Source organism: Drosophila willistoni (genome assembly GCF_018902025.1).
Source record: "Drosophila willistoni isolate 14030-0811.24 chromosome 2R unlocalized genomic scaffold, UCI_dwil_1.1 Seg167, whole genome shotgun sequence".
Classification (NCBI taxonomy): domain Eukaryota; kingdom Metazoa; phylum Arthropoda; class Insecta; order Diptera; family Drosophilidae; genus Drosophila; species Drosophila willistoni.
This window is the reverse complement of record NW_025814050.1, coordinates 15,488,958-15,504,255: the sequence shown is the minus strand read 5'-3', so window position 1 is coordinate 15,504,255 and position 15,298 is coordinate 15,488,958. Positions and strand designations below refer to the sequence as shown.

Below are 15,298 nucleotides of genomic sequence, written 5' to 3'. Positions count from 1 at the left end.
TTATCAGATTTTTGGATAATAATTTTCTTGGTTTATTTGAGATTATTTGAGAACATAAAACTTTAAGATTAATAGATTAGTCTTTATATGGTACATTTTTTATGTATTTCTTGTATATTATTTTACATTCCACTGAAAAGCCAAGCGATTGCATAAGATTCGAGAGCGATAAAATTATTTACTTTTGTTTTTGTTTCTATATTATCTATCTAAGTGGAGAAAACACGAACAGATCTTATAAACTTGAGATACATTTGCCCATCTCTATCAAGATAAAAGGGTTTATCAGATTTATTCTACAGATTTTTAAATTTTGCCTTTGGTCTTTTAAGAATTTGAAGTTGAATTCATTTTTCTTTGACTGACATGAGGCATCATATATTCAGCACAGAATTATATTCTTTCCCTCCCCTGAATGGTGAATTCTTAATTCAGAGAACTCCTGACACAAACTGACAAAAGTCACTGCCATTGTCAGTGTCAGTTGGGCAATTGCACTTACTTTTCTCTGACATACATTTAGCGAGGCTTCTGCATGTCAATTCCAAAGGCAACTCTCTCGAACAGTTTAATTAAAAATTTTGTATAAAATTTCCCAACAACAAAAAGAGTCTCTGCTGTCTAGAAAGAAAGAATAACTGAAAATATTATGAATGACACCGAAATCGTAACGTTTGAGCCCATGCCAAACTGTCTCCCAAACTGAAGTGTCGAGGATGAGAAGTCGAGGGGGCAAAGAAAAAACTCAAACGGAAACGGAAGTAGACAGCAGGCAGCGGGTTAGGGTCTGGTTAGAAACGAAAGCTAGTCAGCTTATTAGGGTAACGAAACACACAAATGCGAATGCGACGACTTGCTCCACTTACATAAGAAATCAAACGGCTGTTTGCCAAAAATAGCAGAAACCAAGAACGAGCAGAAGGGTAACCAAATGGCTTGTGGCGGGGGTGATTGGGAGGGGGGGGAAACTATCAAATTGAAATGTGTTTTTTCTGTTCCCAGCGAAACGAAAATAATATTGAAATGAAGCTAAATGTATATTGATATTCGCTTATGCGATAATCAATAATATTTCCGGTTTTTGTGTGTGGTTTTCTCTCCTTTTTTTTGTGGATCATCAATTGAATTTCATTTTAGTTTTATGTGTGCTGCACACACATTTGTTACAAATCATTTTATTGACAGATTTTGCATGTCAATGACGTTGAAATTGTTTTCTATGAATAAACCAATTGCCTAGCAAGTAGCAAGTTCCACATACAAAGCAAATGAAAAGGAGGGAAGAAGGAGTCTGAAGCAACCTGTAGGCTTTGTATGTCGAGATGCCAGAGATGCCATTTGACTGTTGGCTGTTAGCCTTTAGTTTAGTATGCCACCTAAATGCCATCATAAACAACATGCACTTAACAAACGCTTAATTAGCCATAAAATTAGTAATAACAACCCAAAATCCTTACATATAATTCACATGAGTTTTTGTCTCTGTTGCGGCTAAAAGCGGCCATAAAAATGTGTAACAAACAGCAGCAACTACCGCCACATAACAACCACCAAACCACCAAGCAAAACAAAAGTCAACTTGAAATAAATTTAAATTTTAATTTCAATCTCAGTCGCTCAACAAACAAAGGCACAAAAGCCAAATGTGGCGGGAGCATTGAAAGCGGTCTCCCCTTCCCCCCATTCAGTTTCATTTCCCACATACTTCTGTCCCTTGTATTCCTTTTTGGTTCTGCTGCGTGGGCAACTTTCAGCGGCGCAGCTGCCATTTTCTGTATGGCTGTATGTGTGCGTGTGTGTGTGTGTGTGTGTGTGTGTGTGTGTGTGTGGTCTGATGGAAGCCATTGGCAGGTCCAAAGCCCACATACCCCATATTTTCCCCCTCCATCTTTTGTGTATGTGTGTGTTTGTAGTTGTGTGTGCATATTGCACACCAGGGTAAACTGTAGCATAAATGACTTAATCGCATGAGTTCCGTTAAATAAATTCAACCGCATTTCACTTCTATTCCATACATTTTTGTTCGACAAAATCTTTAGAGATGTAAATCATGTGGTATTTTCTTTAACATACCTGACAAATTCCTTCATTCTGTCTTAGAGGAGATTTACTTCAACAATTTTACTGATTTTATCGAGTTCTATAACCGAACTTTTGAACAATACTAAAAGATAGTTTCAAAAATGTTGGCTTAATAAAGTTCTTTCGTTTTCTCAGTTTTAACCTTTATATTTGATTGTGCTCCATTCACGTTATTGATAAGAACTCCATAATTAACATGTTTCTCTTGGCAAGCCGATCGAAAATTTAACCTATTTATGATCATAAGAGCTTTAAGAAAAATTCATATCCCCAAAGATTTTAAGCTGAGGAAAAAAAGCTTACTGAAATAGACGGAACTGGCAGTTGATGCTGATAAAGAATATGTACAAGAATATATCGTACATGTGTTCGTGTCTCCTTTTCAAAGTTAGAATCATGTGAATCCCTCTGACTGTATTTAGGAACATTCTATTTTAACAGAATGTTGCTCTGTGTATCTTTTGTGCGGTTTTATCCTACATACCTACATATAATATGCAATGAATGAATAAAGCGAAGCGTTCCGCTTTATTTCTATCTCTTGCCTGGCTGCTCCTTTGGTGCACAAACAAACACACTGACACGTACACACACACACACACAGACAACCATTATGACTTATACGCCACGTTGTCTGACACTGAATGGCAGACTTTTGATGTAATGTCTCCAGTGGCCAGTCAGGCCGCACGATTTGCGTAACTGGGCACATGTTGAGTCATCCTCCATGTGTTTGTGCGTCTGTGTGTGGGTGTGTATATGTGTGTGTTTGTGTGTGCGTGGGAGTGTTTGCGGCTCTTTTAACTTTAACTATAATGGCAAAACACACACACACTAGCGACCTGGAAATGCCACTGCCACTGCCACTAGACTGTAATTACCCAACTTGCATAATTTAACAGCGTGTTGTTGTTCTTTTTGTTGTTATTGTTGTTGTTGTTGTTGCTTCTTGGGCTTTGGTTGCTTAGTTAGTTTTTGGTTTTAGCGTATACATTTACCGCCATTAGGAGCAATGGTAAAATATATTTTTTTTGCAATTGCTAGTATCGATTTTTATATTAATTGCAATCATCTAAATTCACAGTTTTTTTGGAGGACTCGGCAAATTTTAATTTGCGGTTAACATGCAAAATGTATTTAAACAATTGTCAGTTCGTAAAAATAAAACCACAATATCACAAAATTATAACATACAAATTAATGTGACAATTATACAATGCGGCTAATGAGTTAACCAAAGGTTAAACCAATGTATTTATACTAGAGAAAGGTTAGGATTTCAAATGCCACATTTTGTTAAACGAAGGCTCAGTTTTATTTTCCCAAATAGTAGCCATAAATGACATTATGGCTTGGTCTACAATTCTGGCTTAAATGCTAAACTAACATGACAGAAAAGTATTTAGAAAATGAAAATGAAACAACACATGAAAATTATTTTGAATTGGTGGGGAAACTGTTGGCTGAAAAATAACTAAGCATTTTGTAAAAAAGATTTATTTAGTACAGGATTCATTATTCTTTGGGGTTAATAAATATTATAAAATTGATAACAACAATCTCATAAGTTAGTGCTCTACTTATTGCGAAGGTATTTTTTACATAATTTCTATGATTTTCTCTTAATACTCTTGTTATGCAGCTTTGCAACATCCATCTAAATACTTAAACAACTCAAGGACTATGCAGTTTCGGTCTTTCAGAATCGCATTCCTTCTCTTTAGCTTATAAAGGTATTCAGTATATACTTTTCTTTTTGTAGTTTTCGGGCTTTTGTTCTTCAGTTTTGTATTTAAACTAAATTTCAATATTCGCCAACTATTGCTCAAAATTGGAATCTTTAAACAAATATAATATATAGCAAATTATCTATAATCAAAATGGATATGAGTGCCATAAGAGAAAGAGAAATAGTTAGCAAAATTCCAAAAGTACATATTTAGGAGAGAGATGGCCATGACTAAGATAAAGATAGCCTGTGGAATAAATTTCTCCTGTGTTTTTTAATTAGCTATGTTAAGTTTCCTGTTCTATTAATATTTTTGACACTTTTTATATGTGATTGTTACCCAAATTCATGTATGTGTATGTACAATAAATATACGGAATAAGAAAGATTTTTTATAAAGCAGTTTAAAAGATAGAAAAAGTGTTAATAAAAATTTTTTGAAATATATCGTATGACCACAAGGAATTGCACTTTAAAAAGATCCTTTAGAGTATCAGGATATATGTTTAAACAAAAGACTAACTCAAGCCTAAGCTTGCATTTATGACATTTATGTTTAAAGCTCTAAATCTATCCTATTCGAACGATTTGTAATCATTGAAGGAAATCTTAATATCGTATAATGCTTTCTATACTTACTTATTCCAAATAAAATACCAAATCGATGTCAGTTGTCATCAAATCGAAAAGTTATATTTGTCTTTAGAAGTTTTCTTTTACACGTTCGGCAAGAGTAGTTTCAAAATATTAGATTACTCATACGACATGTATCCACGCATTTTGTGCAAATTGGATTTTCTATTTTGATTTTATGCCTGTTGTTTTAGTCTCCTGAACAATTTCGAAATTTACGGATATCGGGTTGTCCCATTTTTTTGTGTTCACTATTGTCTCCTGCTTGTTGTCGGTCTCTTTCTAACTAATCTGCTCATTGTTTGCCATTTTGTTTGTGCCAAAAATAATATAAAATAGAGCCAAGCAACACGTCAGCGTCAGCACATTTGGGCCAACAAGACTCGCAATCGGTTGCTCGACTCGAATAACCTACCTGGGTAGCTGCCATTGTTGGGCTTTCATTTTCCTATATATACTATACTACATTTGACTTTTTTTCTCTTTGTTCCCTCTCCATTTTGGGGCGTTGCCGTGGCTGAGTTTTAATTAGCCTTGAGTGCGTGCCGAGCCAAGAAAAAAAAACAAACAAACAAACAAAAAGAACCTAAAGGCATACAAATTGTTATATAAACTCACACACACACACACACACGCACACATTCGCATGGCTTACAAAGTGTTTTAAGGGCCCAAAAACATTGTCGCCACTTAATGTAGTTGAGTTCAACATCAAAAAATAAGAGAGGAAAAAAAACCTGGAAAAAGAAACTTCTCAAGTCCGAAGTCACGATCAAAATAGTTGCCCAAGGTGCAAGAAAGTGAAAAGCGTTGAAATGGCAGCGGAAATGAAATTAAGGCAAAAAATGTGGGCAGAGTTTCGGAATGACCCTGAATGTTTGTTGCCTTTGGCCCTTATGCAGTTTGAATATTATTTTTTTTTTCCTTTTAGGAGTCGCCATGGCAAATGTTAAGGTTAGATTCACAAAATGCGGGCGACGGACGTTTAATTTGCGTGTTTACTACCAATTTGCATGCCAGTATTAAAAAATGAATCTCTACATCCAAAAACCCAACTCCGATGTAATGTAAACAAAACATGAAACATTTAAAATAACATTCATGAAATGGCAAAAGGAAACAAGTCACTTGCAATCAGTACAGAGTCAGCTGTCCAGCCTTGTCTTAATGGTGGCCCTCCGGTTATTGAATACACATATATAAACTACATATTCATGCCATATCTGCGACCCTACCTACATACATATATATTTCATATGCTTCTTGTAGTCGCCATTTTTGGTGCATCGTAAAACTGCAAACTTTCCTTTTGATGGCAAGAAAATGGATAGCATGAAATTACTATGAGAGGAAGGGCGAGCTCTCTCTCTCTCTCCAATAACATGGCCCAAGAGTTGAAAGGAAACTATGTGAAATTACAAGAAAAGCGAAAACGAATAAGTGAAAAAGAAAAAGTGTCAGTGTCAGTGAAAACTGTTTTCCTCGCTGCATTTTCTGCAGGTCTTTGTAAACTCAATTTATTATCATCTTTTTTGAAGGATGATTAATGTTGAAAATCAATCATAACGTGACTAAAGCTTTTATGATATCATTTCTTAAGTTTTTCACACTAAAGGCAAATAATTACATATATATTTACAATTAATTTTCTTTGTATGATATATTGGGTTCAATAATTACAAATATATATATAGTTAGGTCCATATAATTAAAAGATAAGTGCAATGGTGGGTCACAAGTTCCCGAATTTCTGCATCTTAACCCTTAAGCTCCTTTTCATTGGGCATAATTCTAAGACTATAAGAATAATCTCCTACTTTATAGTTAATCTGTCTGTTGAAAGGCAAAAGAAACGTCAAATACGGCTTAAATTTTTTTCACTCTCACAATACCCGGTAATTCGTATACTGGAGAAAAATCCTAACAATCATTTTATGGTGGTGTGAAAAAGATATTGTCCTTATTAAGTTTATCCCAGAGATTCGACTTTATTCTGAAGGATATCAAAGTCTTTTTTTAACATTTATATTACCTTTAACTTTTATTATTCCTTTCAGAGGGATAATGTATTTAATTTAATACAATTCTTTAGATCTTCAAAAACTTACTGAACTTTGATAGCAAATGAAATCAAACTTTGTTTATTGATATTAAACTGCGGTACTTTTTTTTGGGTATTTTGCTACTGAGAACTTTGCAATTTTTATTTTATTAATATATATTGTATATATTTAATATATATATTCATTACCTTACATTATATGTTCCACTTTGCAGCGCTGCTATGTTAAAACAATTCTAAACATATATTTGTGTCTATAGCTTATAATATTTAAGTACAGTTATGCATACATATGTATTGTTGTCATTATTCTGGTGTTCCTTGCAGTGAATCCGTCTATATAGCTAAGATTTAGATAACAATAATGAAGATGATCCTCATCGACTATGCTATGCCAGTCAATGTCAATGTCAAAAATGAAATATGAAACTGCAATAAAAAAAGAAAATGTAGACGATCTGAGAAATGAGAAAATGATAACCTGATTCGAATTGTGCGTAGATGTCTTAATCTTAGGCATGGATGAAAAACATATATATATATTTAATATTTAACAATATGTTAAGAGATTTTCAAATGAAATTGTAATCATCATTTCCATATGCTTCTGTGTCTAGACGGCTTAAAAACCAAATCAAATCGAAACCAAAGAAACAAGTTTAACGCCAATCAAGGATTCATCAAAATTATATATATATAAATTAAATTAAAAACCATAAAATATATTAATAAATTGTTGTGTAAATGTATGTATATGTGTATAGATAATTGTATGTATTTGTCTGTGTTTTTTAGGCTTTAGGTGCTTTTTATACCCTAATGGACATTAGTTAGATCAAAATGGAAAATATGCAAAGCAGAATTTTGTAAACAAAAGAGAGCAGCTTAAACAAAAAAGTTCAACACTTATTTATTTTGTCATACACAACAACAAAAACAACAAGAAAAACAGCAACAAAATATAACAACATAAAGTACAGCTACACACAGACAATACGCCCAAGAAAAGGATAAAATCAGAAATCTGTATGCAATTTGATTGTGGATAAGAGCATATTTTTTGTATTAAATGTTTATAAGCCGAAAGCAGAAAGAGACAAAGTCGAAATATTTATAACACACACACACACAACAAAGAAAAACATATTTTAATAGACATCAAAAACCGTAACAACAACAACAACAACAACAACCGCAACAAGAAGAAGAATTTTTCGAAACATATATTTTATATATCGAAACAACAATAAAAATTTAAGAAAGAAGACAAAACAAAACCAAACACTGCGAATATGCACAAAAAGTATCTTTCGGATATATCCCTAGCCTAAGTTGAAGTTAAGCAAAAAGTACATTAAATTAAAAATTGTTGTATGGTTTTTATATATGTATATGTATGTATGATTTTTTTTTTAAGATTCGATTAGGTTTCACAATTGATTTAAAGGTTTTTATATATGATTCGGTTGAAGCTTCAAGCAAGTAATCCAGAGTACAATCATTTTTGTCAAACAGACACCACACAAAAAGTAAGAAAAGTGAAGAAAACAGAGAGAGAAAGAGAATAAAACAAGTTGCAAGAAAGGAATAAGTGTAGCATATTTACAGGGACAGACAAACAAGAAAAACCAAAAGAAAGAAAAAAACAAAAAAAAAAAACGAAACTAATAAAAAATAATACAACAAACTTTTGCTAAGAATTTTTAAATTCATTTTACACACGCTTTATATGTACGTAGGAGACGTTAAAAAACAAAAACAAAAAACCAAAATTTGGGCTTACAACTTGAGAGAAAATATTAGAGAAATACCTGCAAATAGTAATTATGAAAAGAGTCCAAATAAAATATATCTTAAACAGTAATAACAACAAGTTTGAAAAAGTATCTGCCAAGAAGTGAGGTTAAGTACGCATAGAAAGTGAGGTTAAAGAAATAGTGAGGTTAAGTCAAAAGTAATTGAAGCTAGAATTGAGCTTAGAATGAAGAACATAGTAAATTATAATTGATAACATAAAATAAAATGTACATGCAAGAAATTAAACATAAAATCTCAGCTTTCAACCGAACCCAAAAGTAAATCCATAGCCGAGAGTAAGCTTAGTTTAGATTGTAACTAGAGAAACCAAAAAAAAAAAAAAAACAAAAAACAACCAAGATTAAGCAAGAAACAATTAACCAAAGTAAGCTAGTCAAATAAACACACTCTAACGCCCAATCTTCCAAGATGTATGCAGCTGCTGGCGGTGCCTCTTTGGCCTCGCGCCAGGCACGTCAACGCCAGCGACAGCAGAAGAAGAACCAACAACTACAAGCGAAACTACATCCACCGAAAGCGGCTGGAGCAGCTATCGGCGATCATGCCAGCGGTGGGGCCTCGACTCCCACTCGCGGACAATCGCGACAATTCCATCAGCTGCCCACGAACTATCTGAGGGCTCCCCAAGCCCAGGGCCGCAAGCTAAGCGCCACCTATACGACGCAATCGAAGCTCCTACTGCCAATCGATGAGGGCGATACCCAATCGGTGCTGCAGCTGCGCATGCAGACACCGCATAGCCACATTCCTGCCCATAGCCATACCCATTCCCATTCGCATTCGCATCATGCGCATGCGCACAGTCATATGCACATGCATGGATTACCCCCACATGGCGGACCACCGCAGACGCCGTATCAGCAATTCGCCTCGTCACACGGACGCGTCTCACCGAAACTTGTGCATCGGCATTCCGGCAGCAGTGCAGGATTCCATCCTGCGGCAGCCATGGCGGCCGGACAACTGCACAAATCAGCGACAGCCACACTGCCGCTGGTATCGCAATTGGAAATGGATGGAGCAACGGCGTTGCCATCGGTTGTGGTCGGCGTTAAAACGACAGTAACCTCGCCCACGTCTCTGCCCTTGGCCAGTACTTCGGCCGCGGCCGCAGCAGCAGCAGCCGCTGAAGTGGAGGCCGAGGCTGAGGCCGAGTTAGCTGGCGCCGCAGCCATGTTTTTACCCCACCATGATGCCATCATTGTAACGCCGGCCACACCCATGGCCTCGCCGGGCCATGTGGCCAAATTGCGTCGTCCGGGTCTGGAAGATGGCATTGCTTTGGAGAGGCAACCTCTAACTGGCGATGATGCCGACGACGATGATGGTGAGCCCATGCATCCACCGGGGGCACAATTGGAGCGTAAATGCAGTGTCTATCGCATGAGACGTAGCGATGCCTTCGAGCAAGTGGGTGATGGCGATGGAGCAGCCGGTGGCATGACCAGTGGCCTTAAGCGTCAACTAAGAGAATTGCAGTTCAGTTCCGGTCTACAGCAAACCCAATACGAACCTCTACTCACCGATGAACCGCAATTGCTCTTTAAGGGTCTGGGCAATGGTCGGAAGTGGCAACTCTGCGCCTACTGCGAGGAAGGCATTTGTGTCTGCGAGCATCTCGAGGTAAATGGGATAGAGGGATTCATCCCTATAAGTGTCTAACTACTCGAACTTTAAATATATTAAAACGATCTTTCTTCTTTCTTTATGGTATATGTATATGTATCAGTCTTCTATATATTCTCTATTTTATTGTATGTGTTTTTAGTTTTGCATGTTTTCTGTGATCTAGCCGATTAACGTGGCATGGCAACTTACCTCAAAAGTGCCCCAAAGTGTACACTCAATAGTATTTGCTATCAAAGTTCTATAATTTGTATGAAGAAATCTTTTTTTGGTTGCAAAAACTTTTCTATGGGCGGGGCCAACAAAAGTTTTTTTTCACCCCTCCCTTTTTGTTTCTGTTGGTCTGCCAAAAGGCAATAAAAAATATGCAATTTTCTGGAAATTGTGCATTAGAATGAATGGGAAAATGAAATGCAAAAATTTAAGAACCACTTTACATTATTTTGTATTGGTCAGGGAAATATATAGAGCTAGAAATGTTATTTTCTGAATCTACTAAAGGATTCTTTTTTTGTTTTTAAACTGTTTGCTGTTTATTGTGAGGCAAGTTCCAAGTTCTTAATATAGTTAAGTTACTTAAATTCATGAATGGATTCATGGGCGAGTCCGGCAGGACAAAATGCATTCAAGGAAAATTTCAGAATTTATTAAGCCGAAAAATGTGGATTTGTTTTTAATGAATATGTATTATGTTTTTCAAGTGAGATTTAATATAGTTTACTTTATTTTGAAACTACATATATCTTTAATTTGATTGAACATGGAATTTGTAGGATCTTATGAAATTTCTGTCTTAATGTTAGAAAATGCTCTAAATTGCCAATTGGGTTTAAAAAGAGCAATTAACAATGTTTTCCAAACTTAAAATGGTCGCTAAATCAACAGTTTTCAATGACATGGTCATCTGACTTTTGTTTTTCACTTCTTAACTCCCTCTTACCATCATCTAGTGCAAAAAGACGTGATCTCTAAGTGCAAAATGTCATGCTTGGATTTTCACTTGCTAACTTTTAAGTTAAAGAAAAGAAAATCTCTGTAAGCTAGAAGCGGAAATGCCAAAACAACACTGTGTCATCTCTTCTGATCAGAAAGCAAGTGGCCGTTGGACCAAAGTCAACAAGCTATCAAATGGACCAACTATAACCCACTGCCTCAAATTTAAGTAGTCCATGGAAGTTTCGTTCAACTACTAACCCCATTTGAGAGATGCCAATGAGCAAAATTCGGGCTCGGACGTGAGGGCAGAAGAATTTCCATAACCAACTAGAACAACCTGTAAATCGGAAGCGCATAATGTGCCTTTGTATCGGTCTGATAATGCGACGCCCGTGCAAAAGCAAAAAAAAAGAAAAAAAAAAAAGGGAGAAAAAAGTTTTTGGCAAGCTTAGACAGACACGTGCTCATCCGTTGTCCCTGGGCCTTAGTACCAGCCCCACTCACCTCAGTCACCCCCACTGCATCCACCTGCCACAGCCATCAGCCACCAAGCTGGCACCCAACTGATGCCAAATGTTGTGTAAAAGGCCAAATCCTATGTGTGTCAACGAGAAAAGTGCAAAGGCAACTTTAAAAACCATTTCTGGCATCTTTAAGCCAGATCACAGCTCACTTAACGTTGAGTGTAAATTAAAAAACTTAGCGCATTTTCCGTGCAATTATTTGACTTGCATAAGCAGTGAAACAAACTATTATAAATGGCGGTGGGCGATGCCACCGCCCATCGCGTTTCTAGGTGGGGGCGAAAAAAAAAATAGTGAAACAAAATCCAAGCAGAAATTAAACAAAACGCGCAGCACAAAGAAAATCTCTGTAAGCTAGAAGCGGAAACGCCAAAACAACAACTAAAAACGTAAAGAAAGAAATTGTTGCAAACAAAAGTCAAGAAAAAGCGACCAAAAACAACACCAAAAAATAGAAATGGATGAAAGCAAACAGCAAAAGCGAATGGCGGCTGAAATTTATTATACTTATTCTCAGTCCAACCCATCAGCCCACCCACCCGGCAATGTCATTTTACACCCCCTCAAAACGACCCACCCACTCTACCTCTCAGTGTCTCCCTTGGTGGCATTTGCTATTTGCACTGCTCTGCTTTTCTCTTTCCCGCACTTAAGTCTCTAAGAGGGGATATAGAAATACGTAGTTTGTTGAGCGCTTTCGCACAAAAACAACAGCTAGTAAATTAGCTGGAAAATAGTTGAGCAAAAAAGTAACTAGAAAAAAAAAATGTATATAAAAGTATGCGGCAAAATGGCGGACGCCAAAATGCAGCAACAAAATCATCACCGCCAACAAAACGTCATGAAAAAAATGTGCACAGACAACTTGTAATAAAGGTGGAAAGCAACGAAAAAACAAAAAAAAGAAAACTATTTTTATGAATAAGCAAAATGACGACATTGAGATAAGCAACTGCATTAGCATTAATTGCCCAGGCTCTTGCCAAGGGAAATGCAAAAAGCTTTAAACCAGAGTGAGGCAAATGGCAAATGTAATTCTCTGATTTGATGTATTCGTATATATGTACATATACTTTACTTTGCTGAAACTAAAAGAAATCTAGTACTTTAACAATCTCCTACTATGTTTGGAGATTAGATTATTGCATAATTTATATAATTTTCAAGTTAAATTCAGTTTAACATTTTTTTTTGTATCTACAGCAATGAGCATTTTGAATGTTTCTCAACATCTACTTAAATTTCGTAAGGAATTCTTTTGTTTTGTTTTTGGTTTTTGGTATGAAAATTTACAAAAATTCGTGAACATTAGAGAAAATACGGTAGAAGCCTCTAGGAATCTGATTTGAGAGAAATATTTCCCCTAAAAAGCATGCAACGGGTTTTTTGGTGATCCAATACTAAAGTGCTTTTTGACATTCTCTATAAAATTTATTAAACTATAATTAATAAACACTTAAAAGATTCTCTATAGTGCTATAGATTTTGTCTTAAAGCTTTTGAACAGATATCAATCAACTATATTTATGGAATACACAAATATATAATTTCAATAAAACAAAAGTCAATAGTTTTAATTATTGCACATTTTTATTCAAATAAAACAAACCTCTAGACGTGGAATTGGTTCGGTTGATTTACGTTTACCAAATTATTCATGTAAAGATAAAATTTGTCTAGATTTCGACCTTATTGAAGTTAATCAAAAATTTTGTTTGAGCAGGCTTCAGGTCAATCTTACTGATTTATTTGTAAGACTTTAAATCATAGGCAACACAAAAGGTGAGCAGGTTGTCTGTATAGCTATTTCAAGAACCACCAAGTTCTATCATCAGCAGACTTCGCTAAAGAATCCACAATTGTAATGGCCATACCATATCTTCAACACTAAAACTAGTTGGGAATTACATTGCCAACTAAATGAAGCGAAAAAAGAACGGCAAAGCTTGCAACTGCAGATTCCACCTTTTTTGTGTGCATACCCATGGGCGCCAGCTGAATTAGTGTAAAGGGCTTCGCCTTAACCAACTAATCGTCGCGCCCAAATATTTTGTAATAGTATATTGTACTATATGCAAAAAAGGGGTTTTTACAGCAAGTGTAAAACGGCGGGCCTTCCGTTTTTGGTATTTGTCTAGATTTCGACCTTATTGAAGTTAATCAAAAATTTTGTTTGAGCAGGCTTCAGGTCAATCTTACTGATTTATTTGTAAGACTTTAAATCATAGGCAACACAAAAGGTGAGCAGGTTGTCTGTATAGCTATTTCAAGAACCACCAAGTTCTATCATCAGCAGACTTCGCTAAAGAATCCACAATTGTAATGGCCATACCATATCTTCAACACTAAAACTAGTTGGGAATTACATTGCCAACTAAATGAAGCGAAAAAAGAACGGCAAAGCTTGCAACTGCAGATTCCACCTTTTTTGTGTGCATACCCATGGGCGCCAGCTGAATTAGTGTAAAGGGCTTCGCCTTAACCAACTAATCGTCGCGCCCAAATATTTTGTAATAGTATATTGTACTATATGCAAAAAAGGGGTTTTTACAGCAAGTGTAAAACGGCGGGCCTTCCGTTTTTGGTATTTGTCTAGATTTCGACCTTATTGAAGTTAATCAAAAATTTTTTAGCGAAGTCTGCTGATGATAGAACTTGGTGGTTCTTGAAATAGCTATACAGACAACCTGCTCACCTTTTGTGTTGCCTATGATTTAAAGTCTTACAAATAAATCAGTAAGATTGACCTGAAGCCTGCTCAAACAAAATTTTTGATTAACTTCAATAAGGTCGAAATCTAGACAAATACCAAAAACGGAAGGCCCGCCGTTTTACACTTGCTGTAAAAACCCCTTTTTTGCATATAGTACAATATACTATTACAAAATATTTGGGCGCGACGATTAGTTGGTTAAGGCGAAGCCCTTTACACTAATTCAGCTGGCGCCCATGGGTATGCACACAAAAAAGGTGGAATCTGCAGTTGCAAGCTTTGCCGTTCTTTTTTCGCTTCATTTAGTTGGCAATGTAATTCCCAACTAGTTTTAGTGTTGAAGATATGGTATGGCCATTACAATTGTGGATTCTTTAGCGAAGTCTGCTGATGATAGAACTTGGTGGTTCTTGAAATAGCTATACAGACAACCTGCTCACCTTTTGTGTTGCCTATGATTTAAAGTCTTACAAATAAATCAGTAAGATTGACCTGAAGCCTGCTCAAACAAAATTTTTGGTAAAGATAAAATGTTTAAGCAAACAAAAATATTTTGAAAAATATTACCTAATATAAATATTGATACAGATTTAAAATCAATTTAATTTTATGCAATTAAAAGCAAATCCTTAATGCACATAAGTAAAATTCAGTCATATGTAAATGCATTTCAGGCAATGCATTCGAATGTTTACCTTAATCTTAAATATTTGACACTAGAATGCATTGGTAATTCCATTATCTAGCCATTTGGCCTCTTGTGATGCTTCACTTAACTGGTTCGAGGACATTTGATTGCATTGCAAAATCAGAATTATTTACACCCAAATGGATAGACGTTTCTTGATTTTCTTACCCGTATTTCTGTCATCTTCTTTAACAATTGAACTTAATTTAATTTTCAATTACGCCGACGGCTGCCAAAAACAAAAAAGGGAAAATTTTGGAATGGGGAAACCCAAAAAGTGTCACCATGGACATTCGCTTGGGCAAAATGCAGCAGCCTCAATAATTACTCAAAGTGTCGCCTGTGGTCGGTGACAGTTTTCCCTTCCTTCTACCAAGGTCTACACAGCTGACCAGCTGAGGAGTAAGGAGTCAGTAGAAAGTGTCCTTCTGTTGCATTTTCTCTTCCCCACCATCGTTGCATAGTTTCTCTCAGTTGTTATCGTCAT

The 15,298-nt window shown here is 35.9% G+C and overlaps 1 protein-coding gene across 1 annotated transcript in view; it reads left to right on the top strand.

The window, feature by feature from the left end:
* Positions 1-8,229: 8,229 nt before the first annotated feature.
* LOC6641841 (peroxisomal membrane protein PEX14) overlaps positions 8,230-15,298 on the top strand; it is a 32,584-nt gene continuing 25,515 nt past the window's right edge. The window contains exon 1 of the mRNA XM_023175885.2: positions 8,230-9,947. Coding sequence (XP_023031653.1) covers positions 8,733-9,947 — 1,215 coding nt within the window. The 5' untranslated portion in view covers positions 8,230-8,732. The remainder of the gene's footprint in view (positions 9,948-15,298) is intronic.